Source organism: Hemibagrus wyckioides, linkage group LG07 (assembly GCF_019097595.1).
Source record: "Hemibagrus wyckioides isolate EC202008001 linkage group LG07, SWU_Hwy_1.0, whole genome shotgun sequence".
Taxonomy (NCBI): domain Eukaryota; kingdom Metazoa; phylum Chordata; class Actinopteri; order Siluriformes; family Bagridae; genus Hemibagrus; species Hemibagrus wyckioides.
The window spans coordinates 16538147-16561988 of NC_080716.1; the positions used below are offsets into that span (position 1 = coordinate 16538147).

Consider the following 23842-nt stretch of genomic DNA (forward strand, 5'->3'; position numbering starts at 1 on the left):
CACACACGAACACACAAACAAAAAACAACATTGGCAGAAGTCATCTCATAAACATTTTAACGGATCAATATATGTATACAACAATTATAATAATATATTTTGTAAAACAAACCTTACCTGTGGTTAATTATTCTGTGTACCATCATCCATTCCGGCTTAATGCCGTAGCGGTAATACTTTTCCTCTAAGATAGCATACTGAGGGTCTTTGGCCCGCCGTTTCTCACTTTTCCCAGAATCCTCCTCTCCTCCAGAGCCATAGTCCAGACTAGGTGGCTCATCCATATCAGTCTTCCGCTGGTAGTTGCGGAACATCACAGAGTGAAAGATCTCCAGCTGAGGACAGAAGGATGAGAAAATGAGAAAGATGCTGACTTTGATCTTTATATATGTACAGACATATACAGTATATATATATATATATATATATATATATATATATATATATATATATATATATATATATACATATATATATATATATATATATATATATATATATATATATATACAGTATCTCACAAAAGTGAGTACACCCCTCACATTTTTGTAAATATTTTATTATATCTTTTCATGTGACAACACTGAAGAAATGACACTCTGCTACAATGTAAAGTAGTGAGCGTACAGCCTGTATAACAGTGTAAATTTGCTGTCCCCTCAAAATAACTCAACACACAGCCATTAATGTCTAAACCATTGGCAACAAAAGTGAGTACACCCCTAAGTGGAAATGTCCAAATTGGGCCCAATTAGCCATTTACCCTCCCCGGTGTCATGTGACTTGTTAGTGTTACAAGGTCTCAGGTGTGAATGGGGAGCAGGTGTGTTAAATTTGGTGTTCTCACTCTCACACACTCTCATACTGGTCACTGGAAGTTCAACATGGCACCTCATGGCAAAGAACTCTCTGAGGATCTGAAAAAAAGAATTGTTGCTCTACATAAAGATGGCCTAGGCTATAAGAAGATTGCCAAGACCCTGAAACTGAGCTGCAGCACAGTGGGCAAGACCATACAGCGGTTTTACAGGACAGGTTCCACTCAGAACAGGCCTTGCCAGGGTCCACCAAAGAAGTTGAGTGTACATGCTCAGCGTCATATCCGGAGGTTGTCTTTGAGAAATAGACGTATGAGTGCTGCCAGCATTGCTGCAGAGGTTGAAGGGGTGGGGGGTCAGCCTGTCAGTGCTCAGACCATACGCCGCACACTGCGTCAAATTGGTCTGCATGGCTGTTGTCCCAGAAGGAAGCCTCTACTAAAGATGATGCACAAGAAAGCCTGCATACAGTTTGCTGAAGACAAGCAGACTAAGGACATGGATTACTAGAACCATGACCTGTGGTCCGATGAGATCAAGATAAACTTATTTGGTTCAGATGGTGTCAAGCGTTTGTGGGGGCAACCAGGTGAGGAGTACAAAGACAAGTGTGTCTTGCCTACAGTCAAGCATGGTGGTGGGAGTGTCATGGTCTAGGCCTGCATGAGTGCTGCCGGCACTGGGGAGCTACAGTTTATTGAGGGAACCATGAATGCCAACATGTACTGTGACATACTGAAGCAGAGCATGATCCCCTCGCTTCAGAGACTGGGCCACAGGGCAGTATTCCAACATGATAACGACCCCAAACACACCTCCAAGACGACCACTGCCTTGCTAAAGAAGCTGAGGGTAAAGGTGATGGACTGGCCAAGCATGTCTCCAGACCTAAACCCTAAGGTGGGGGAGCACAAGGTCTCTAACATCCACCATCTCTGTGATGTCATCATGGAGGAGTGGAAGAGGACTCTAGTGGCAACCTGTGAAGCTCTGGTGAACTCCATGCCCAAGAGGGTTAAGGCAGTGCTGGAAAATAATGGTGGCCACACAAAATATTGACACTTTGGGCCCAATTTGGACATTTCCACTTAGGGGTGTACTCACTTTTGTTGCCAACAGTTTAGACATTTAGAGTTATTTTGAGGGGACAGCAAATTTACACTGTTACACAGGCTGTACACTCATTACTTTACATTATAGCAGAGTGTCATTTCTTCAGTGTTGTCACATGAAAAGATAAAATATTTACAAAAATGTGAGGAGTGTACTCACTTTTGTGAGATACTGTATGTATATATATATATATATATAATATATATATATATATATATATATATATATATATATATATATATATATATATATATATATATATATATATATATAGTTTAATAATCTATCTGTCTATCTATCTTCTCATCTCTCTATTTATCTAACATAAATGCATTCGATAAAGTGACTTGTTTTTCCTTTCAGTCTCTCTATTTCTCATTTACACATACAAAGATAAACACACCTGAAGTTCAGTGATCCAGGTGCAATGCCAGTATGACTGTCCTGCTAATTTAACGAAAAATTCTCTCTCTGGTCGGCCTTTCATAGGAGGTGGGAGTGGAGCATCAGGTGGTGCATCCGGAGGTGGAGGAACAGGCACAGGAGGCGGAGGTTCACCCCATCGCCAGTGGAGGATCTTCTGCACCCGCCCTTTGATGGGTGGACACTGTAAAAGTTGAGAAACGACAGCACATATGATCATGTTCGACGATCTTAATATGCGCTGCTGCTGTGATATAACAATTTATCTCATTCTGAATCAGCTCCGATATATCATTTCAGCCCAATTCGATATATTCTAGTTCAGTTCTGCACAACTCACTGTACATCTGGGGCAGAGCCACTCTCCGTTGGGTATTTCAGGCAGGGGCGGGTTGAGGCAGTGTATGTGATAAGAGGAAGGGCAGGAGTCACAGCATAGCAGCTCCCCTCCATCTTTACACACTCTGCAGAACTCCATGTGATCATCCTCCTCTTCCTCTCCTCCTGGTCCTGGCTCCACCACCCCTCCATCATCACACTCTTCTTCAAACTCCTCAAAGTCTTCTTCTTTCGCCTCCCACTGAATCCCTTCTTTCTCCTAGCAGAAAACACATCACAAATTTACATTGTGATTTTCTCCATCAAAGCAGAAACTATTTGAAAGTTACAAAGCTGAAAGATTTTTTTAGTGAAAAACAAAGCCACAAATGTTTCATGACCTTTCTTTTAAAAAGAACTACAAAAAAATAACAAAACATAACACTTTCCTCTAAATAGATGAATGCTGTCGATTTAAATTGTAATAAGTGAGAGGCCTGAAATGTCTATTGTTGCTTCTCTAACCATGTAAACTGATCATTTAAGTAGGACAACAACCTAAAACATAGAAAAAAATATCAGCAGTCAGCCTGGTTGTTTTGTGATTCACTTTTCATTGCATTTTATACTATATGGCCAAAATTCTGTGGACACCTGTTCATCACACCAATATATATGTCCTTTAATAACTATCACCTTCCAGATTGCATCCTGTTATAATACTCTCCATTCCTCTACATAGACTGTCCACTAGATTTTGGAGAGTAACTGTGGGAATTTGTGTTCATTCAGCTACAAAAGCATTAGTGAGGTCAGGCACTGATGTTGTGGTGAAGAGGCCTGGTGTGTAGTTAACATTCAAGTTCATCCCAAAGGTGTTCAGTTGGGTTGAGGTCAGGGATCTGTGCGGGACACTCAAGTTCCTTCATTCCAACCTTGACAAACCTTGACATCATGGAGCTTGCGTTTTGCACAGGAGCATTGTCATACTGAAACAGGTTTGAGCCCCTTAGCTCCAGATAAGGGAAATTGTAATGTTACAGCACACAAAGACATTCTACACACATTTGCCCTCAAACTTTGTAGCAACAGTTTGGAGAAGAACCACATATCGGTCCGGTGTCCAGATACTTATGGCCATATAGTGCAGCTTCTTCAATTATGAATATAAATACATTCAGTTATAAGACAGACACCAGCTTCAAAGTTTGTGGTGATGTTAGGCATAGCAATCTGACCTTGCTACTGGTCACATGGCTGGTCTCATGAAGTGGCACGACATTAAAGAAGCCTTTCTGCCAGTGGCACAGTATGCTTAAAAGGATTTTTCAAGCTCTCATCAAAACATGTACCTACTAGATAATAATTATAACTCAGCTTTTAACACAAAAACATGAACCTGTTGCTCCTTTAAGCTTTTAAGCAAGATTTAGAGGTGACTCACGCAGTGTGGGCAACTCCATTTGCCCTCAGGAGCTTTCTCCAGCTCAGGCTCCAGACACACTAGGTGATACGCTCTGGGGCACGTGTCACACAGGATGATCTCCCCTCCCTGCTGACACACCTCACAGTAGTCCTGATGATCTGTCTCATAGCCATCACCATCCTCATCTCCAAGCACTGGGAAAGACAGATAGAAATGAGAGAGGACACACAACTACCCGAGAGCATGACACTTATTACTATTAAGGTAATGAGTCAGGGCGGTGGTAGCTCAAGTGGTTAAGGCTCTGAGTTGTTAATTGGAAGATCAGGGTTCAAACCCCAGTGCGGCCATCATTGGGCCCTTGAACAAGCCCCCCCCCCCAACCTACCCTACTCCAGCAGTGCTGCATCATGGCAGACCCCCAAGGATGGGATATGCCTAGAATGAATTTCAGTGTGCAGTAATGTATATGTGACAAATAAAGACAACTTAACTTCTAGGGGATTTTCAGATGGCCCTAATCATCTTTGGAAAAAACAACATCGGAAGTCACATGTCAGTGAAGCACAGTTAAAAAAAGGAAAATAAAATGTCACCTTTTTTCTTTTTCTTTGCTGGCCGACCTCGCTTGTTCTTCTTCACCCGGCCGGAGCTGTCTGAGCGCACCGAGGAGCTGTGAACACTCGAGTTCTCCTGCTCAGAGTCATCATCATCCACCTCTTCACTCTAGATAAAACACATAAACCAATACAATATCACTATAAAGAATAACATACCACACACACACACACACACAAACTGGAGTTTTTCTGCTTAAAGTCATTATAATGAGTTTTAATATGACACACAGTCAACTCCAAAGTTATTGGCACCCTTTATAAGAGCAGGGATTAATACATAAAATAAACAACACATGCAGTTAGTAATATTTTATGCTTAAGCTTATGAGGGTTATGCATGGTTTAATCTTAACATAATATTTTTCATACAAATTATTTTCTCTAAGAGCACAAAATACTAGAAGTCACCCCTGGGGATAATAGCAGTGGTCTCCACTGCTCCATGCAAAGCATTTTAAGCTCTGTATATTCCGTATAGTGTATATTAATAGTCTTGTGTATGCGGACTGTCATCTTCAGTTTAGACCACAGGTTTAAAACAGAATCTGTCTCACAATAGAGCGATTGAGTTTTTGTGGGGTGCTCTCAGGCATTTTTCTTGCACCACTTTCAAACAGAAAAAAGTTAGACTTTACAGATTGTGACATTTAAAGCCCCAGTAATCAACTACAATAAACCAAGCAATTATAAAACTTCTAATCTTTGGTTTCTTCATCACCTGTCTCACCACTATTCTCACTGTGTAGGTGGACAGTATGATCAAATGAGCAATTTTCCAGATCTGACCATTTTTTGCATTAGTTTTACATCTACAATGTAAGATTTTGGAATTTCCCCATGGTAGAAAATGCTATTGCAAGCTTCTTGCAGAAAAACATTTTCTGATGTAGGCTGTGCTGGGTTGTTTTCCATCATATGAATTCATTGTGAAACATCGTGCCAAGGAACACACATTAAAAAGAAAGCTGTATCACATACCTTATAATGCAATTATAATCCTTATAATGGTCCCTATATTGTAATGACAACATATAGTGGCTTACTATTTTGAGTATGTAAGTCTACAGTCAGGCCCAGGTATTCTCAATTCACAATTCAGTACTCCAGAAGTGTTTTATCAGAATAAAATGACTACTGTGTTCATCAATGTGACTATCAAGTACCAACAAGACCTTGTGCTTTAGTTAGCTGTTACTGTGACTGCCTGATTGTAAGGCCTGTGCATCACTTACCTCTGCTCCTTCTGCAGAATTATAAAGGGCACATAATCTACAGAAAAATCTTAATGCATAGTTTCCCAAAGTCTCTGACCCTGGACTGGATGTAGGGACTTTCCCAGAGGGTCAGCTTATTTCCAGGGTGGAAACAGAGACCTTACTAACAGCTACCTAATTAAAATACAGTGCATATAAGAAAATTATCACTTTTTGTCATGTCCAATGTTTTTTTAGCCCAGTCTGTGTTCTCCCTATATTTTGTTACCCAATTTGTGTATTTGGTTCTTCAACCTGTTAAATAAATTTGTTGGCACGCTGGCTAAAATTCACACCAGATGATATCACTCACTCTTACTCCACAATGAGGAAAAATTGTCTTCCACTCTTTCACTCCCTTTCCACACAATTAGAGACCTAATAAATGTTCAATGCCCAAAGCCAAAACACAATCAGTCCTGAAATGTAAATAGTGGATGCTTTTTAATTTTGTTTCTTTACACTCTCACACTCTTTCTCTCACCCCAACACCCCACTGACTGTGAATTATGCTGCATGCAACTTACCTCTGAAGCAGGAATTCTGAGCTCGGAATGACGTCATTTTCAGCCTCCATACATTCTAGATACAAAGTGGGGAAAAAACATGGACTCCTCCATGTTTGGTTTTGTTAGCAACAAGCTATCCAGCTAACTGGCTATATTTTCCTCCTTAAAGCACCTAGGTAAAGTCAAAGTTAAGGATTTTATAAGCTATTTAGTCTGTATTTTGGTTGTTCTAAGGTACATACTGTATAAATTGCCAATGTTACTGTAATGGCAGTTGTAGGAGGAATTTTACTTGAGGAGATCACACCAAGTACAAAATTGTCTTTGTTTTTTTTTAATTTCTCTAGTTGGATGTAGCATTACTATTACAGGACTCCCAACAGCTCAGGAACATAAGGTTTATTGCTTAAGGCTGGGATTAATTTGTCAACAAAAATACTATTAAATAGTATACTATTGTCTAAGAATGATTTTACTTAGTGTAAAGGCAATTAATATGCATAAAGGTTTGAATACTTGTGTGTAATGTATGTAAAAAAATGTTGACTATATTCTCTTGAAGCGTGCCAATAATTCAGGAGTTGATTATATGAACACACACCAGCTTGAAAAGTAGTGAAGCAACACATTTAATACAACATCTCTCATCACAACACAAACCAATGCAACCAGTGTGCATTCTCACCGAGCTGCTCTTCTTGCGCTTGTTCCCGAGAGTTCCCAGTTTTATTCGGAGGGGAGCCATCTTCTTAGGCTTGGGCTTCTTTTTGTCAGAGGTGCGTAGACTCTTGCTGCGCTTTTTATAACCAGGGCCTTGTCACACACAAACACAGGACAGCACACTACACACACTGACGAGATTTGTACAAATAATAATAAGTGCTAGCAGGATGCTTTTCAATAAATATGGAATAATATTTAAAATATCTTTTCCAACATAACAATTTGTGCATCTTGCATAGTCCATTGTATATTTACTTCAGGCTTGCTCATTAGGGATAAAATAGTAACATAACTGTAAACTTTTTATATATACAAATAAATTGAACTGAATTTATACATAGCATTTTATTAAAGAAAATATGTTCGAGATATTTCAGTAGCAATGTAAATAATAATAATAATGATAATAATAATAATAATAATAATAATAATAATAATAATAAAAACAATAAATAAATACTGGTCTTTGGAAATATATTTAAAAATACTGTAGTAATTTGGCAGATTTGGCCACTCCCATTTTTGCATACCTGCACACACACCTATATTCAGGATGATTCCCATGGGAAAGGATCTGACTATTAGCATAAACATTGTTTATACTGATTTAAAAAAGTTTGAAATGAAATATTTGTCACTTAAACAACTTACATACCCGTTAGAGGCAAACACTATATAGTGAACAATGAACCAAATTCCATTGTCATCTATACACTATTAAGACAATGCCATGCATCTCCATCCTATTCTAAGGCAACTCACCTTTCCCTTCTTTGGTCTTGGCCTTGCGAAGTGGGGGTGGCTGAGGGGGTGGTTCAGGAGAAGCGGTTGCCGCGGAGACTTGCTCAGCAACGGCTGCTGCAGCAGCGGCTGCTGCAGCTGCGATAGCGGCTGCTGAACCTTTGAAGGGGTTATTGGAACTGAACTCTCTCCACTTCGCTCCCAAGATGGTCATCATTTTAGACATGGGGATCTTAGGATTCTTCTTAGCTATCATAGGCCTGCACAACAAATTAAAATCCCCAGTCATCCTTATTTTATTCTGGCTGCTTTTAAGTGCCAAATTAACCACACATTGTTGGCACAGTACCTCATGAACTGGCTAAAGGCCTTGTAGTTGGTTAGTGTCCGATAGTCCTCCTCTGTGAAAGTATGATCCACATCCTCCAGACCCCAGTCCTTTGCCAGCTGAGCAGATGTCTTTAGTTCTACTGGCTGAAAGAAACATGTAACCAAACAATGGTCATCATAACAAACATTGTCTTCCTAAGGTACTGTACATCATCATAAGTTATTTGTAGAAGCAATGGCATTCTCATCCATATTAAAAATGCTTTAGAGTATCTAGCATATATGGTGAAGTGAAGTGTAGGATGGAAAAGGATATACTGTGGCTAGGAACCCAGAAAGCACTTTTTTTTATATATATAAACACCACTATCTTACTTTCGTGGTCTCTTCGTGTGTACTGTCTTCATCATCTTTTTTCTTTTTCTTGGTCTTCTTTTCTTTCTTGTCTTTATGCTTCTTTTTCTTCTTCTTCTCGCCATAATCACTGAGCGCACTATCTGAGTTCACCCCGTAGTCCTGTTCGGAGTCTCTTTCTATATCGCTGTCCTAGAACACAGAGGTGCCGCATTCAGATTTAAGTGACAAAACACAATATTCACGTAAAAGTTTATTAAAAAGCATAATGCTAGATAGAACAACATACTATTTTTTTGCGTTTGCGTGCTTTGGTGGTCTTGCCCTCTTTGTCTTTCTTTTTAGCTTCCTTCTTCTTTTTTGGCCCTCTCTTCTTCTTTCCCAGGCTTTCCCTCTCTGATGTTTCCCCTCCATCCTCAACATCGTCTGAAAAAAAAACAAAAACAAAAAAAAACATGTATGTTTGTGTTTTGGGGGTGGGGTGGGTGTTAGTGTGGGGGGCATTGAAGAGAGTGATGTCTAAACAGAGCTGACAATAATCCTTGACACAAGCTGAAAACGATCCCTTGAACCGCATCCCAAAACAATTAGGCTTGACAATGGTTTGACCCTTGAGAGCATCACAGGGGGTGATGGAGCAGACAACATCAGTGTCACTCAATTACTTAACCTCTGACCTGCACTAAGCTGTCAAGGTTTAACAAGTTAATCTCAGAATAGTACGCTCCTGGTGTGAATAATGTTGATGCAGTAACGTTTCATTGTGCTTTATAGATAACACTTTCATTTCAAAAGTGCAAATCTAAGTTGTTCAGTCAATGCAGTTGTTGTTTGGTATATATACTCTCTCTCTCTCTCTCTCTCTCTCTCTCCACACACACACACACACACACGCAAGTATAATACATTCATTTTGTAGATCTAAAACAGAAAGAAACTGATATATTTTGTTATTACTGTATGTCAAAACTGATAGGCATAATGAGGGTCTAGTTAAAGCATGTTGTAATTTATCAATTAGTTGAGTTATTTTGTTTTCCTGAATGATGTACATTAAAATTATTTTTAGTTTGTTTAGCGATGGGAAAACTGTTAATAAAACCCCTCGCATATGGGACAAAGTAAGGAGGACAAAGGCTCACGCCTGATCGTGTCGGTCGTGGCGGGAATGAAAATCGAGCTGAAAACTGCGTCCGCCATTGTACTCAAATCAATTCGGTTTTCACATAACGCCTTTTGTCGTCAGACGCAGCGAGCGCGAGGCGCGATTGCCTTTACCGCCCAGCTGGCCTCGCGCAGCCAGAGGCGGCAGCAGCGCGCACGCGGGACTCGGGGATGTGCAGGCCGCGCGCTCACTGCGGCTCAGAGCGGTGAAGTGCGGCGGCTTCCCCCCCAAAGAGAGCTCGCGCTCCGGGGAATGAACACTGCCGGCGAGCCGCCGCCGCTGCTGCTGCAGGTCTCCAGGGGCCGCAGGGGGACACGGGGGCGCGTACTTTAATTGATTCACGCGCTCCTTTTTACTGTCTGCGCGAGACACATCCTGCACAGAAAGAAAGGGCCTACGGCGTTTCAAACTCCAAACGTCCCACATGTACGTGCTGCAAGCTGAGCCAACTATCAAACAGTACATATCTTTGATCAAATTGTTAAACAAAACAAAACTTTGACTTTTCCCCCCTATTGGTTATGATAAGTAGAAACACCACCACTACTACTAAAGGGCAACTTATCCTGTACGATATCAAATGTCAAAGTGTTATTAAGCTCCATTTAGTTTGATGATTAGACATTACATTTATCCATCACGGTGTTTGACATTATTTAACATGTAAACATGTAACTATGTAGATTAGCCACGAGAAAGACAGGACACAAAGTAAAGGACGTGAGAAGACTACAATGTTGCAGGTAAATACAGGTAGATTATAGTAATGTTGGGCGTTTGAGTGTGTGTGTGTGTGTGAGTTTTCTGAAGTGACAGTGGGTCGGGTCATGTTTATTTACATTCTGTCACAACACCACTCTCTCAATCAGCCGCGAGCCTCTCGCCCTCTCTTCCTCTCTCTCTTTCTCCCTCTCTCTCTCTGGTGTTTTACAAAACCTTATAATATTTGTTTATGTGGAGGTAGCTTATCAACCAGCACTGTGTGGTAAAGTATAATATAGTATATCACAGTCCTTGATAGCTTGAAAATTGCATAACCCCGAAGTTATATGGGACAGAAAATGTGACTAGTGAACTTTGGTTAAACTCTAAACTTCATGCTCAAGGTGCACATTTTCTTTGCTTTAAGGTGTGTAGCAAATACAGCCACTGGCAAGTACCACCGGCTGCTGTAGCTGCAGATGTTATTCATGCTCGGAGTTGTAAAAGTATTTTTTTCGGACTATCTTTAAGCTGTATATGTATATGTGTTTCCCGGCGCGCTCCAGGGTCCGGTGTGTGTGTGTGTGTGTGTGCGTGTACGGTACCTGGCGCGGCTAGCGCTGCAGTTTCTCGAGGCGCTGCCGGTGAGTTTATGTCGCTTGCGTTCTCGTCCAGCTCCCCGTCGTCTTCTTCTTCTTCATCAAAATCTCCTCCCTCGGAATTAACCGCCATGCCCTCATCTTCCTCACAAGAACGGAGAGGTGAGGACATTATATCCCTGTCAGCGACCCCGTCCTCGAGATCAAAAAGTATATTCCTTCCGAATAATATTTATTTTAATATTCAAATCGGCACACACACACACAAAGTGGGGGGCGTTTTGGAATATTTTACACTACAAGGCAGAGAAACAAAGATGGCCGCCCTTATATTTATTTTTTAACAACCCCCCCAATAAGAAAAATCCCCTTACATAAAAATGGCTGACTATATTATTTCAGAACGCCCCCCCTCTCCTCCTCCTCCTCCTCCTTTCTCTCTCTCTCTCTCTCTCTCTCTCTTGCGCTCTCTTCCCCTCCCTCCTCAAAAACATTCACATTGTTCCAGTGAAAAGGGGGTGTTATTGCTAATTCTAAGTTGGATTTCACTTGCTTTTCTTTTCTCTAGTGAAATCCACCATACAGTCAGACTTGCCTCTGCTAACCGTCTGGTGTGCGTTTTTTATTTCTAAAGAGTAAAGACAGGCTCTTTAGTCGGACTGCAGAGACCCACACAAATCCATCCAACATGGCTACCTTGATATTCTTAAAAGCCCCCACCGATGTATAAAACTATTTTGGAGCAAAGGCTGTGCGTTATTGGGGCTGTCTGACTGGAGGGAGGCTAAGAAGGGGGGAGAGGAGCTCTGCCGCAGCCATGCCCAGATTTACATCAGATGTTGCTTAAAAATTAACCGTTTAATGTGTGGATTCACTTCTCGGTTATATGCTTGGAGTTTTTCTTTAAAATAATAAAGAAAGAAATGAAGTTAAAAAAAATTATACTGAATTTACTTTTTGTGTTGAGACCAAAATGAATCCTGTGCACCAGAGGAACCTGAAACTGTTATATTTCATCCACAGGACAGGACACAAATTCCTGAAAAGCCAGCATCCTCTGGCAGTAAAGCTTTCTAAAGAAAATGTGGTCCTTGAATGACACTCTTCACCTTAAACCTTAAATCTTCTTAAACCTTTGTCAAATGAATCCGCTTTATTTATCGTCTGCCATATACCACAATAAAATTCCACAGCATGTTGCCTTTATTGCAGCACATCAACTTCAAGCAATGCTACAATGAACTGCGAACATGAACATGTTATAACTATGGTGAGATTATGTATGTCATTATGTGTTCTGTTGAATTATTCATGTTGGAATAAATAGGATAATGTGATACACATTTCTGTGATATTTATTCCCCTTCTATTGACACCCCTGTTACAATGAAACGCTGTATTAACAATTAATAACTGATTAACAGTGTTGCAATATCAGCATTTGTGTTGTATACGATGACAGTCCGCCCCTTTGGTCAAAGTTCAGTGAGGTCATCATTGAAGTACAGACATATGGATGGAGTGTAGAGGTCACGATCCATCCGACATTGGTCTAGTTCCCCATCTTCATCTGGAATCCCGTTCTCACTCAAGGTTTTACTCATGTCCATATTGACACCGTTATGCTTCCAGGTGTAGCTGGCTGCATGGGAGTTGTAGCGCAGGTAACGGTATAAAATCTCATTCAGTGTCTCCTCAGAACAAACCTAGCCAGATAATAAAAGGTTATCAGGTGTCAGTCACTTTCCTGACGAAATTGATTTGTAATACATTGTAAAGATTAGGTGCACTTCCAATAATTCCTTCATAGAGGCTAATACGTATTGTATAAGCAGAGCCTTTTTTGGTGGCGGTGGTGGGGAGGAGGGCATGGCCATGTATGCCTTTGGACAAAGAAGAATAGCCTTATGCCAGATGAGGCATTTGGCAGGAGCGTGCTTGGCCGCTCTGCAGTCACTGGACTGTAGAATTAAAGCATGAACCCAAGCTCGGACCTATTGTACACCCAGTGGCATAACAGCAGTAACACTTCCCTTTATCAAGAAGAAGAATAAAATTCAATGCAGAAACCAAAGAGAGGGCAAAATTAACTAAGAAGTCAAAAGCGTGTGTGTGTGTGTGTTTTTGGGGGGCGCTAAGTAAGAAGAATCCAGAAATAGCTCAATCCTGCCCTCTTCAGCATGCTTACGCAAAGTGTAACTAACCCATTTGACTAAAGAAAAATAACAGGTTCATGCAACATTTATGCATAAACAGACATATATTTTGCAAACACAGCCATCTTTGACCTTTATTCGCTGACATATTTGAACTAATCAGTGCACTCTGGATGCAGGCCATGATTTTATAAGAGACAAGAATGTGCAGAATTCATCACTGTTATGCTGAGTGTGCAGCTGTACCCTACCTCCAGCCTCTGTTCCTGGGCAGTGAGTGTGTTGATGATGCGGATCCAGCGTGCCTTGGCTGTCAGAATGCCAACTTCATAGCGCATGTCTTTCCACCAAGGCTTCCCAAAATCATTGGCCCAGTCAGTGCGAGGGCACGTGGGGGGCACATGCACAAAGCGCCCCCTGGGGGTGTAATACTTTACACAGCCGGTTAAAGGATCAACATGGGTAATAATCTGGGAAAGCAAATATACCAAAATAAATGATGTCAATTAGAGTCAAACTAGAACATATTTGAAAATAACTAAGAAATGTGGTGTTAAATAAAAAATCTGACATAAAAACAGGGCTGTGATCAGTGGGCAGGGCTTTTCAACATTTTTGCAGCCAGGAAAGTATTAAAACACAAATTTCATGGACTCTGTCAGTACAGATTTATTTTATGAACTTAACACAATTATTCAAACAAATTATGTTTGATTAAAATAAATTCTTATTGGAGCTTTGTGGGAACAGTTTGGGGATGACCCCTTCCTGTTTCAACATGACTGCACACCAGTGCACAAAGCAAGGTCCATAAAGACATGGATGAGTGAGTTTTGTGTGGAGGAACTTGACTGACCTGCACAGAGTCCTGACCTCAACCTAATTAAAACCCTTGGGATGAATTAGAGCAGAGACTGCGAGCCAGACCTTCTCGTCCAACATCTGTGCCAGACCTCACAAATACACTTCTAGAGGAATGGTCAAAAATTCCCATAAACACATTTCTAAACCTTGTGGAAAGCCTTCCCAGAAGAGTTGAAGCTGTTATAGCTGCAAAGGGCAGGTCAACTCCATATTAAATGCATGTGCAGGTAAAGGCAGACGTCCCAGTTTTGGCCTGGCTCACAGTCTCCAGTCTAATTCATCCCAAAGGTGTTCTATCAGGTTGAGGTCAGGACTCAGTCAAGTTCCTCCACACCAAACTCTCTCATCCATGTCTTTATGGACCTTGCTTTGTGCACTGGTGTACAGTCATGTTGGAACAGGAAGGGGTCATCCCCAAACTGTTCCCACAAAGCTGGGAGCATGAACTTGTCCAAAATGTCTTGGTATGGAACTAAGGGGCCAAGTCCAAACCCTGAAAAACAACACCTGAATTCAATGATTTGGAGGGATGTCCCAAAACTTTTGCCAATATCGTATAGGATAGATAGATAGATAGATAGATAGATAGATAGATAGATAGATAGATAGATAGATATTTACTGGATGCAAATAGTTTAATAATAATATTATAATATAGGTGTATAAAGTCGTAGAGGTCTGGTAATGTGTCTTACATCTTTCGTTTTGGGGTCAAACCAGTGACTGATGTCCGTGCCTGCACTTTCAATAATCGGTTTCAGAAGTACATCGCCTAAAAGACCAACACAGGTATGAGGTTAACTAGGTGACATTAACTTACACTGAAGTGTAGCTAAAATGTAGCTCCAACAAGTGTTAATCAACGGAGCAGCTAAAGAACTGAGTGTTACAGGCTGTAACACAAATTGACTAACAACTCCGTAACTTACAGCTACTTTAAATAAAGCACATGACGGCGGTTTAAGTCAGACTCTTACCTCTGTAATCTTGTAGTAAAGGTGTCAAGTTATAAACTTTACCCAGATACGATACCCACAGGTCTCCTAGTGTATTGTGCACGGACACTTCATTCGGTGTAAAATACTTCGAACGCGGCATTGTAATAAAATATATGCAGCAATATTAACCCAACCACTAAATGGAAAAACAGAATGTCTTTCGATAAATTTCAACAAAGTGTTGAATAAACTGTTAGGTTAAACGCCTCCATTATTGTTTCGGTGTAGCCAATATGTACGCACAGTGGTTACTGTGGCAACCGCGAGACATGCACACCACCTCTCTGTATATAATAACAATACAGATATTTACCAAGGAGGAAAAAATATTAAAGCAAGTAGTGTATGTAATATAATGTAATTATATATATATATATATATATATATATATATATATATATATATATATATATATATATATATATAATGTATGCCAGGCATAACATTATGACCACCTGAATCACCTGACTAATATTGTGTTGGTCCCCCTTATGCTGCCCAAACAGCCCTGACCTATGCTGCACTGTGTATTCTGACCCCTTTCTATCAGAACCAGCATTAACTTCTTCAGCATTTGAGCAACAGTAGCTCGTCTGTTGGATCGGATCACACGGGCCAGCCTTCACTCCCCACGTGCATCAATGAGCCTTGGCTGCCCATAACCCTGTCGCCGGTTCACCACTGTTCCTTCCTTGGACCACTTCATAGATACTGACCACTGCAGACCGGGAACACCCCACAAGAGCTGCAGTTTTGGAGATGCTCTGATCCAGTCGTCTAGCCATCACAATATGGCCCTTGTCAAACTCGCTCAAATCCTTACATTGCCCATCCTTACATTTGCCCACTCGCACAGTGCAAACTGCTTAAATCATCACACACTTGCATCAATCAAGTACTTAAACTTGAAGCTTATTTGATATTTAACATAAAGTTGACCCCAGTTTGGAGATACCAGAGATTGTGGTACCAGATAGAAAAAATAAATGAAATGAATACTTATAGAGGTACTAGAGTATTATAAGCTATTTAAATTTTAAGCACATTATTCAAATCTGGACAATAATGTTCTGGCTAATTACTATTTTCAAGGATGAATTCAACCTACTTGTCAAACAGGATAAAACAGTAGTAAATATTAGAGTTATGGGAAGACTTTCATAAAGATGGATAGTGACTTCAACCATGGTTACATGGAAGCAAACAAACAAACAAGCAAATAAATAAACAACAAACAAACCCACTGGTGATGCTTCATAGACCCCTGGAGTTTCCCTGACCCCACCTCAGTACCACTGTGTTAATTGACCCCACTGCAGTCCCCAGTGATAGCTAATATAACACATGATGCAATTAATATGCATATATAAATGTATATGTTGTAGTGAGCTCTGGCCTGATTTTAAGACAGAGACTGGATGATTAGCAAGATCTGCCATATTTTCACATTTACAGTTTGTTCAGCAAAGGATAGGACACTTAAAGGACTATTAAAACAAAATAGTTTGAACAAAAACTAGACAAATTAGCATGTGATTTTCAAGCCTTGTATTCCCCAACATTAACTGTGAATTATGTATTGTCATACACTGTCAATACCATAGGAGCAGGTCTGAGATGGATGTGTGGTTGTGCACCATCAAGACTTGCTTTTCATTTATTTTGGTTGGTCATTAAATCAGACTGGACTAAAACATATGGTTAAATATTTGCTTTGCTATGATAACGTATGAACTTTTACATTAACATGTGCCTTTAATGATTTGTATAGGGACGAGCTGCCAACACACCTAGACAATAAAGGTAGCATTTCAGTGATGGAAACTAATTAGTAGTGCCTAGCAGCTCAGTGTGTGTCGATTTGTGTAAGTCGGGGTGTAAGAGACAACACTTAACACAGTGGTATTAATCAGAACATTCCCTCTTATTTTTAAATAATCCAACCTAAAAGTGACTTCAAATAAGTTCATTCAAAGAATGCAGAAAATTATGAAACACAAAGCCATAAATACTCCTTGGGGAAAAAAATCACTAAACCATTCAATGGGAACCTGCAAGTTTATATAAGTAGAGAAGAGTAGTCACATAGATATTAATCGTTACAGATGCTTCCAAAACAAAATTAGGTCGGTCTATCTGCCACACTTTGTGTCAGATATAGATTGGACTGCATGTTATAGAGTAAATTAATCTGGAGACAGTAAGCTGAAAAAGCAGGTAAACTTTATGAAGTAGTAGGCTGAGAGTGGGCCAGTTTACCAGTGCCGTTGAGTGTGTTTTGTGTATGGTCAGGCCATGAGGTATTTTGGTACTTCTGTGAAGCCATGATCGTGTCTTGGATTGACTGCAAGAACTAGACTTGTAGGTTCTCCATTCATTCAATAACCAAGGTGGTTAATTTTTTTTTTTTAAATGTACTGAGCAAACTTTCAAGGGTAATCATGAAAAAAAAAACTACACAGGAAGAGACAATCTCATTGTTCTGGCTAACCATTTTCATCCCCTATAAACTATACCAATCAATTAAATGCACAAAATAGTGCAATACTGATTTATTGTAATCAAGTCTGGAGTGTTGAGACTGAACCTTAAAAACATTTACTGCCACAGATACACACTTCTTAAGTACAGTACTGAAATCAGGCCCCCTCCTATGTGAACTACTCAATTAGAGAAAAAAGAGGAGACAGCGAACTTGTGGGTGACAGACAGAGAGAGCGCGAGAGTGAGAGACAGATGGGACCTAGATGGAAAAGCAGATGCCATAGAAATGTTCAGCTGATAAAGCTGAAACATTATAGATTTGAAAAATACTAAATAAGACTTCAATTCATCACACCCATTGGCTGCATGGAGTCGAGCAAAAACAATTTTTCAATCACGTAAGAACATTTGATTCCTTAAGAGACCCAAAAGTCAGCTTTTTCAGGTCTGAATTGGCACACAACTACCCCAATGTGATAAAAAGCCAACAGAAGAGCCATCTGAAGAATACGTGGATTTTCTCCTTATCTTCCCTTTGTGGGATTTTAAATAAATCCAGTCCATTGTCCATAATAATCATGTCCATCGTATTTAACGTCATATTAGTTGTAGTGGAACTTGAATTGAAAATTTCCACCCGACTCAAAGGGATTGAAACCAAATGGCCAGCCTCCTCCTCCTCCACCACCTCCGCCCTGCTGGTTCTCAGGGTCCAAGGGATCCTCTCCTGAGTCAAATTTCTGACGCATTTCTATACAACACATTAAAGTATAAAAATTTAATATATTGTATGATGGCTTGACTTTATCCTTTTAACAGATTAGACTCATTTTCACTGTTTTGCCATTACTTGAATCATTAAGATTAGGACACATACATCTATCTTACAAAACACATTTCTCTATCTAGCTCTAGTATTAACTTTAATTATATTTACCTGGATCTGTAAGAACCTCCTTAGCTGAAGCAATGTCGATGAATTTCTTCTCAGCCTTCTTCTTTTCTTCTTCAGACTGGAAGTTGTCCGGATGCCATTGCTGTGCCAATTTCCTATATGCTTTAATGATTTCCTGTTTGCTAGCAGTCCTGAGGAGAGAACATGAAAAAGGATCATTCACATGTGTATTAGTGTGCACTAGTGCTGCTGAAGAGTATAAATACAAGAAGTCAAAAAATATATATATAAAAAATATATCTTCATTATGTCCATACCGGCTTACTCCCAGGATTTTGTAGTAGTCCCTTTTCCGCGACATCTTCAGGAGTTTCTGTGCACGTTCAAGACCCTCACGGATCTCCTGATTGTCCTGGTCAAACTCCCGTGCCTCCTGATAATCCTCCACAGCTGAGGACAGAAACAGATCGAGAAAGGGTTCAAGAGACAGACCAGATAGAAAGTAAAAAAGAGAAGAGGTAACATAGTAACAATAATAGTAAGGAACATAGTAATATGCAATGTATTATATTATTTTTAATTATTATTATAAACACTGATTAAACATGTGCCATATATCCAATACATAAGCACAAGGCAATCTACCTTTCTCATAGTCCTGTAGCAGAATGTAGGCTTCAGCTCTGTCTCTGAGGATGTGGATATTTCGAGGGTCTCTCTGGTGGGCCTCTGAACACGTGTCTACTGCCTCCTCTGCCTTCTTATTCTACTTACATCACACGAAGCAAAGAGAACAAAGAAGAATGTGAAGAATCTACAATTATAATACAATGTTACTCCACCTTTGAAGTATTGTTTCTAGTCCAGAATGTTACGGACCTTCACTAGACAGAAGCAGATCCTCTCCTTCGCTTTGTGAGTGTAGAACGGAACATTCGGTTCAGTCCTCATTACAGACTCATATTTTTCTATTGCTTCTTGATATCTGTTAGACAAATGGAGAAATAGCATTCACTTAGGATGGATACAAGTGCTCAAATTCACAAATAGTGGACAAACTTGAGTTGATGACCTCAACCCCCACTGAACACCTTTGAAATGAACTGGGAAGCAGATTACATGGCAGGCATCCTCACCCAACATCAGTATATATTATAACGGCAAAATATTACACATGTAGCTATACTCAGGGTTTGTTCACAAAGCAGGTGTCTTTTTTTCCAAGACTGTAATCACATTTTCTTGCATATCCACACTAGTTGTTACCGTAATGATGCGGCGGTGCATACATGAGCTAGTTCACCTGGTATCAGCATGGAGATTTCACCATGGACTGAGCTTTTTGTTGTCCTGAATGTATGTGTGACTAGAGACAATCCGCGTCAGTGCGGGAATGGCAGCTAGGCAAATAAAAGAAAAAATAATTTCCCTATGCTAATGGAGCAACCCAGTGCTGTTTATGCTTACCGCTGTTCTGAGATCAGTTCCTCAGCAGAGTCTAGTTGTTTGCTAAGCTTCTTCACTTGCTTGTAATGAGCAAAACATTCCTTGTCATCTTGATCCAGTTTCAGACACTCCCGGATCTCACTGATCATCAGGGAGAGAGTGAGATTAAGAGAGAGAGAGAGAGAGAATACACTAAATATGTAAATAAGATGTGGAATAGAATCTTTCTACAAAAATGGCCCAAAATATGTTGAGTATTCTAACACCAGAACAGTCAGTGTTGCATGTAAAACACAGAATATTTTAAGAATTTATTATTTTTATTTTTTTTATCTGAAGCCCTTTCATAGGTTGTGCTGACCTGAGTGACTGTTGGTGTTCTCCCAGGTCATATAACAGACGGCTGAGTTTTAGAAAAGCTGCTCGGTTATCTGTTCTGAGCCGTGCTGCAGGCGCAAGGTCTAATATGGCTTTCCTCGGCTCCCCAATGCGGATGTAACATTCTGCTCTTAGCTCCCGAGATTCTGGATCCCATGGAGAGAGCTAAAGCAAAGGATGAGTGACAGAAGTTATTAAAGGCAAGTTTTACCTAAACTTCACCTAATTCACCTGAACATCAAATGATGGAATTTTGATTCATTTTGGTGCCCCTTTCTGAAACTCACCTCTATGACCCGCTCTAGCACCTGGATGGTGGTGGTGTAATCGCCACGGTGATGGGCCTTATGTGCCTCCTCCTGGAGCTCCTCCAGCTCCATGACTCTGCGGAGCTGATTATGGGCCTCCTCTGTGTCTGGAGAGCGCTGCAACTGGAGAAAGAAAGAATGTTTAACTGCTTAAAAAGGCCAATAACACATAAAAAGGTACTACATTCACAGCATAAGGGGTCACAGTGCTTGTTATGGCATGGAATGGCATGCCTTAAAGCATCTTAGGATTAAGGGCTTTGCTCAAAGATGAACCAGCAGTTTACGTGTATCTGCATGCATATCTGTATGAGAAATAATAAGGATAGGCTAATCATTCTGCATCTTACCACTGCCTGGAAATCATCTCTGGCTTCTTGAGGGTTTCCTTGCTTCAGGAGAATATTCCCCCTTTGTATCCGAGCCTGAACACGCACAAAATAAATCAACATAAATGGTAAGAAGTCCTAAAAGTGATCATGTTTCATCTAATCTATCACATTTGTATGAAATATCCACTACATGTTTATTTTCATCATTTCTAACAAGACATCTAACAGACTTACAGCTAGGAAGTCTGGTTTAAGCTGAATAGCTCGAGTCAGATCTGGCAAGGCTGATTTGGACTTCCCCATGGCCAGAAACACAGCCGCACGTTTGTAGTATGTCAGGTAATTCTTTGAATCACCCTCTGCAGGTGGTCAACAGCAGACAAAGAGAGAGAAACAATCAAGCAAAAATACAACAATACAAAAAAACTCCAGCATTTATTGTTTTAAATATTCTTTCTGCACATAAAGGTGGTCTTGAAATTAAGGTAAACCTTAATCATTGCATGGTGTCAAACAAAAAATTTTTTAGTTATTTATGATCAAACTGATTAGCATCTTTGCAATGCAAATTGTTTCAATGCTTGCTAAATGTAAAAGTGAAAATGAAGAGGAAAAAATTCTTTGTTGAACTGGAATTTATTATCATAAGTATGAAACAAAACTGTTTATGAAAATGAAAATATTTCTTGGACTTTTATATTTAGATATGGCCTAAATTTTGTGGACACATGACCATCAACCCCATATGTAGTTCTTTCCCAAACTGTTACACGTTTGCATGCTGTAGCTTTAATATTTCTATTCACAGGATCTAAGAGACCCATAAACCTGTTCCATCAGGATACTGCTGCTGTGCACAAAGTGTGCTCCATGAAAACACGGTTTGCCAAGGTTGGAGTCAACTCAAGTGACTTTTCCAAAGCCCTAACCTGATCTGAAATCCCACCCGAACACCTTAGTCTCCTCACTTGACATCAGTACATGACTTATGCTCTTGTGACTGAAAGAACACAGCCGTTGTCGTTGTTGTTCTTTCGGCTGCTCCCAGTTCAGGATCGCCACGTTTCAATTCGGCACAGGTTTTCACCGGATGCCCTTCCTGACACAACCCTCCCATTTTAATCCAGGCTTGGAACCGGCACTGAGAGTTAACTTTACTGAAAGAACACGGTCACACTCTAAAATCTAGTCGAAAGCCTCTCCAGAGTAAAAGAGGATATTATAACAACAAAGTGGAAATAAATCTGAAATTGGATATTCAGAAAACACAGGGGTGTTTGATGATCAGATGTCCACATGCTATTAGCCGTATAGTGTTTGTGTGTACAACTGTGCCTCACCAACTGCTGAGTGGTAATGGGAGAGCGCCTCTGCCAGTTGCCCCGCAGCAAGAAGCTTGCGGCCCATCTCCAGGTGCTGCTCGATTTCCACATGGGTGGCACCTAACACACCTGAAACGAGAGTGAAAGTCACAAGTCCTGAGTCATTTAATCAACCAATGCATACAAACTTTCCTTTCCAATAAAATGAAACCAGATTCAACTAAGATTGTCATTGCACGAAATGATGGGCAGAAAGTATTTGCCTACACAAACTACAATAAATAGCCTAACATAGATATTGAAACATGAAAATCAGTCATACTGGACTGGGAACCAAAATAAGACGAAATATTCATGCGGTTATCCTACAACAAAGCACTAAACAGTCACAGTAACTCGTGACAGATAATGACAATATACATATATATACATACATACATATATACATACATATATATATATATATATATGTATATATATATATACACATACATACATACATACATACATACATATATGTGTGTGTATGTATATATATATATATACATACATACATACATACATACATACATACATATATGTGTGTGTATGTATATATATATATATATATATATATATATATATATATATATATATATATATATATGTATATACACACACACACACAATGTATACGGGAGATTTCTGTAAACATTACACCGCTACAACACACCCTGTGTGCAGTTTCTAAACAGAGCCACAGCCTACATTTAAGACATACCACATTGTTGAAGATACTAGAATGTATTCTATCTAATAAATGGTTTATTTGCGACTCTTACCGTCCAGCTGCAGGTCCAGGACCACACAGAGTAGTGACACTGACGACAGGAGGCTGTTTAAACCTCTCCGGCGTCCCGATTCCATCGTTTTAAATCGGCACAACGAAATGTAACTTTATTTACATATATATATATATATATAGCTGTATATATATATATATATATATGTATATATAATTTCCGATCACTAATCCAAAATAAAATAAAAAAAAATAAATTTTTAATGATGATATCACTAAAGGATCATCTTTACAGGTAAACAGCAACTTCCTGATATGATGTTTCAAGTGTCCGACTGGCAAATGCTTCCGACTGCGTAATCAAACCGACGAAACAAAGTTCCGATTAAGCCAAGGTTTATAAAGCTCCTACTCCGCGTTATAAAGTTGGAATGTCATTTCACAGGGTACGGCAGGTTCGACTGAGAGTCAAATGCAACACCTATTACGTAAAGCCGTCAACCTGATGCTTCTGAAACTCCCTTCAAACGCTGGGCCGTAGAATTCAAATCGGTTACATGTCAGCTTGCTATGTGGCTGGACGGGACGGGAGCACGGCTGTGTTTGCGCTGGTGTTTCCCCTCCAACGTGGTCGCGTCCCATTGGCTGAATCTTTTAACACAGGAGTACGCCACGCCCATTTCCAAATAAGGCAAGTCACCATATCGGTGTCCATTCTGACCAGGCGTTTATTCCTGGGTCTAACCAGCTTGCCAAATATATTAATAGAGATATTTTTTGCCAT

General features: G+C 40.0%; 3 protein-coding genes across 5 annotated transcripts in view; all 3 read right to left on the reverse strand.

Moving 5' to 3' along the window:
• chd3 (chromodomain helicase DNA binding protein 3) overlaps nt 1–11475 on the reverse strand; it is a 42278-nt gene extending 30803 nt beyond the window's left edge. For 2 of the 3 annotated variants that reach the window (XM_058394695.1, XM_058394694.1), the window contains exons 1-11: nt 11101–11475; nt 8918–9054; nt 8650–8820; nt 8294–8418; nt 7966–8204; nt 7166–7293; nt 4695–4824; nt 4117–4292; nt 2695–2952; nt 2335–2538; nt 118–335 (exon numbers count right to left, since the gene is read on the reverse strand). In XM_058394695.1, coding sequence (XP_058250678.1) covers nt 118–335; nt 2335–2538; nt 2695–2952; nt 4117–4292; nt 4695–4824; nt 7166–7293; nt 7966–8204; nt 8294–8418; nt 8650–8820; nt 8918–9054; nt 11101–11266 — 1952 coding nt within the window. In that variant the 5' untranslated portion in view covers nt 11267–11475. The remainder of the gene's footprint in view (nt 1–117; nt 336–2334; nt 2539–2694; nt 2953–4116; nt 4293–4694; nt 4825–7165; nt 7294–7965; nt 8205–8293; nt 8419–8649; nt 8821–8917; nt 9055–11100) is intronic. The other variant, XM_058394696.1, reaches the window with a different exon arrangement.
• Nucleotides 11476–12237: 762 nt separating this feature from the next.
• LOC131355998 (cytochrome b5 domain-containing protein 1) lies at nt 12238–15235 on the reverse strand. Its single transcript, XM_058394702.1, has 4 exons — nt 15092–15235; nt 14810–14886; nt 13502–13720; nt 12238–12800 (listed from the first exon to the last, which is right to left on the reverse strand). Exons 1-4 carry the CDS (start codon nt 15210–15212, stop codon nt 12570–12572), a joined length of 648 nt encoding a protein of 215 aa, XP_058250685.1. The 5' UTR covers nt 15213–15235; the 3' UTR covers nt 12238–12569.
• A 1782-nt stretch (nt 15236–17017) lies between these two features.
• Nucleotides 17018–23650, reverse strand: dnajc3b (DnaJ (Hsp40) homolog, subfamily C, member 3b). The gene is made up of 12 exons (XM_058394697.1): nt 23099–23650; nt 22296–22406; nt 21190–21314; nt 20974–21048; nt 20603–20746; nt 20299–20480; nt 19959–20078; nt 19371–19476; nt 19137–19257; nt 18809–18941; nt 18534–18682; nt 17018–18347 (listed from the first exon to the last, which is right to left on the reverse strand). The coding sequence occupies exons 1-12, from the start codon at nt 23181–23183 to the stop codon at nt 18199–18201; spliced, it is 1500 nt and encodes a 499-aa protein (XP_058250680.1). The 5' UTR covers nt 23184–23650; the 3' UTR covers nt 17018–18198.
• Between the last annotated feature and the right edge of the window lie 192 nt (nt 23651–23842).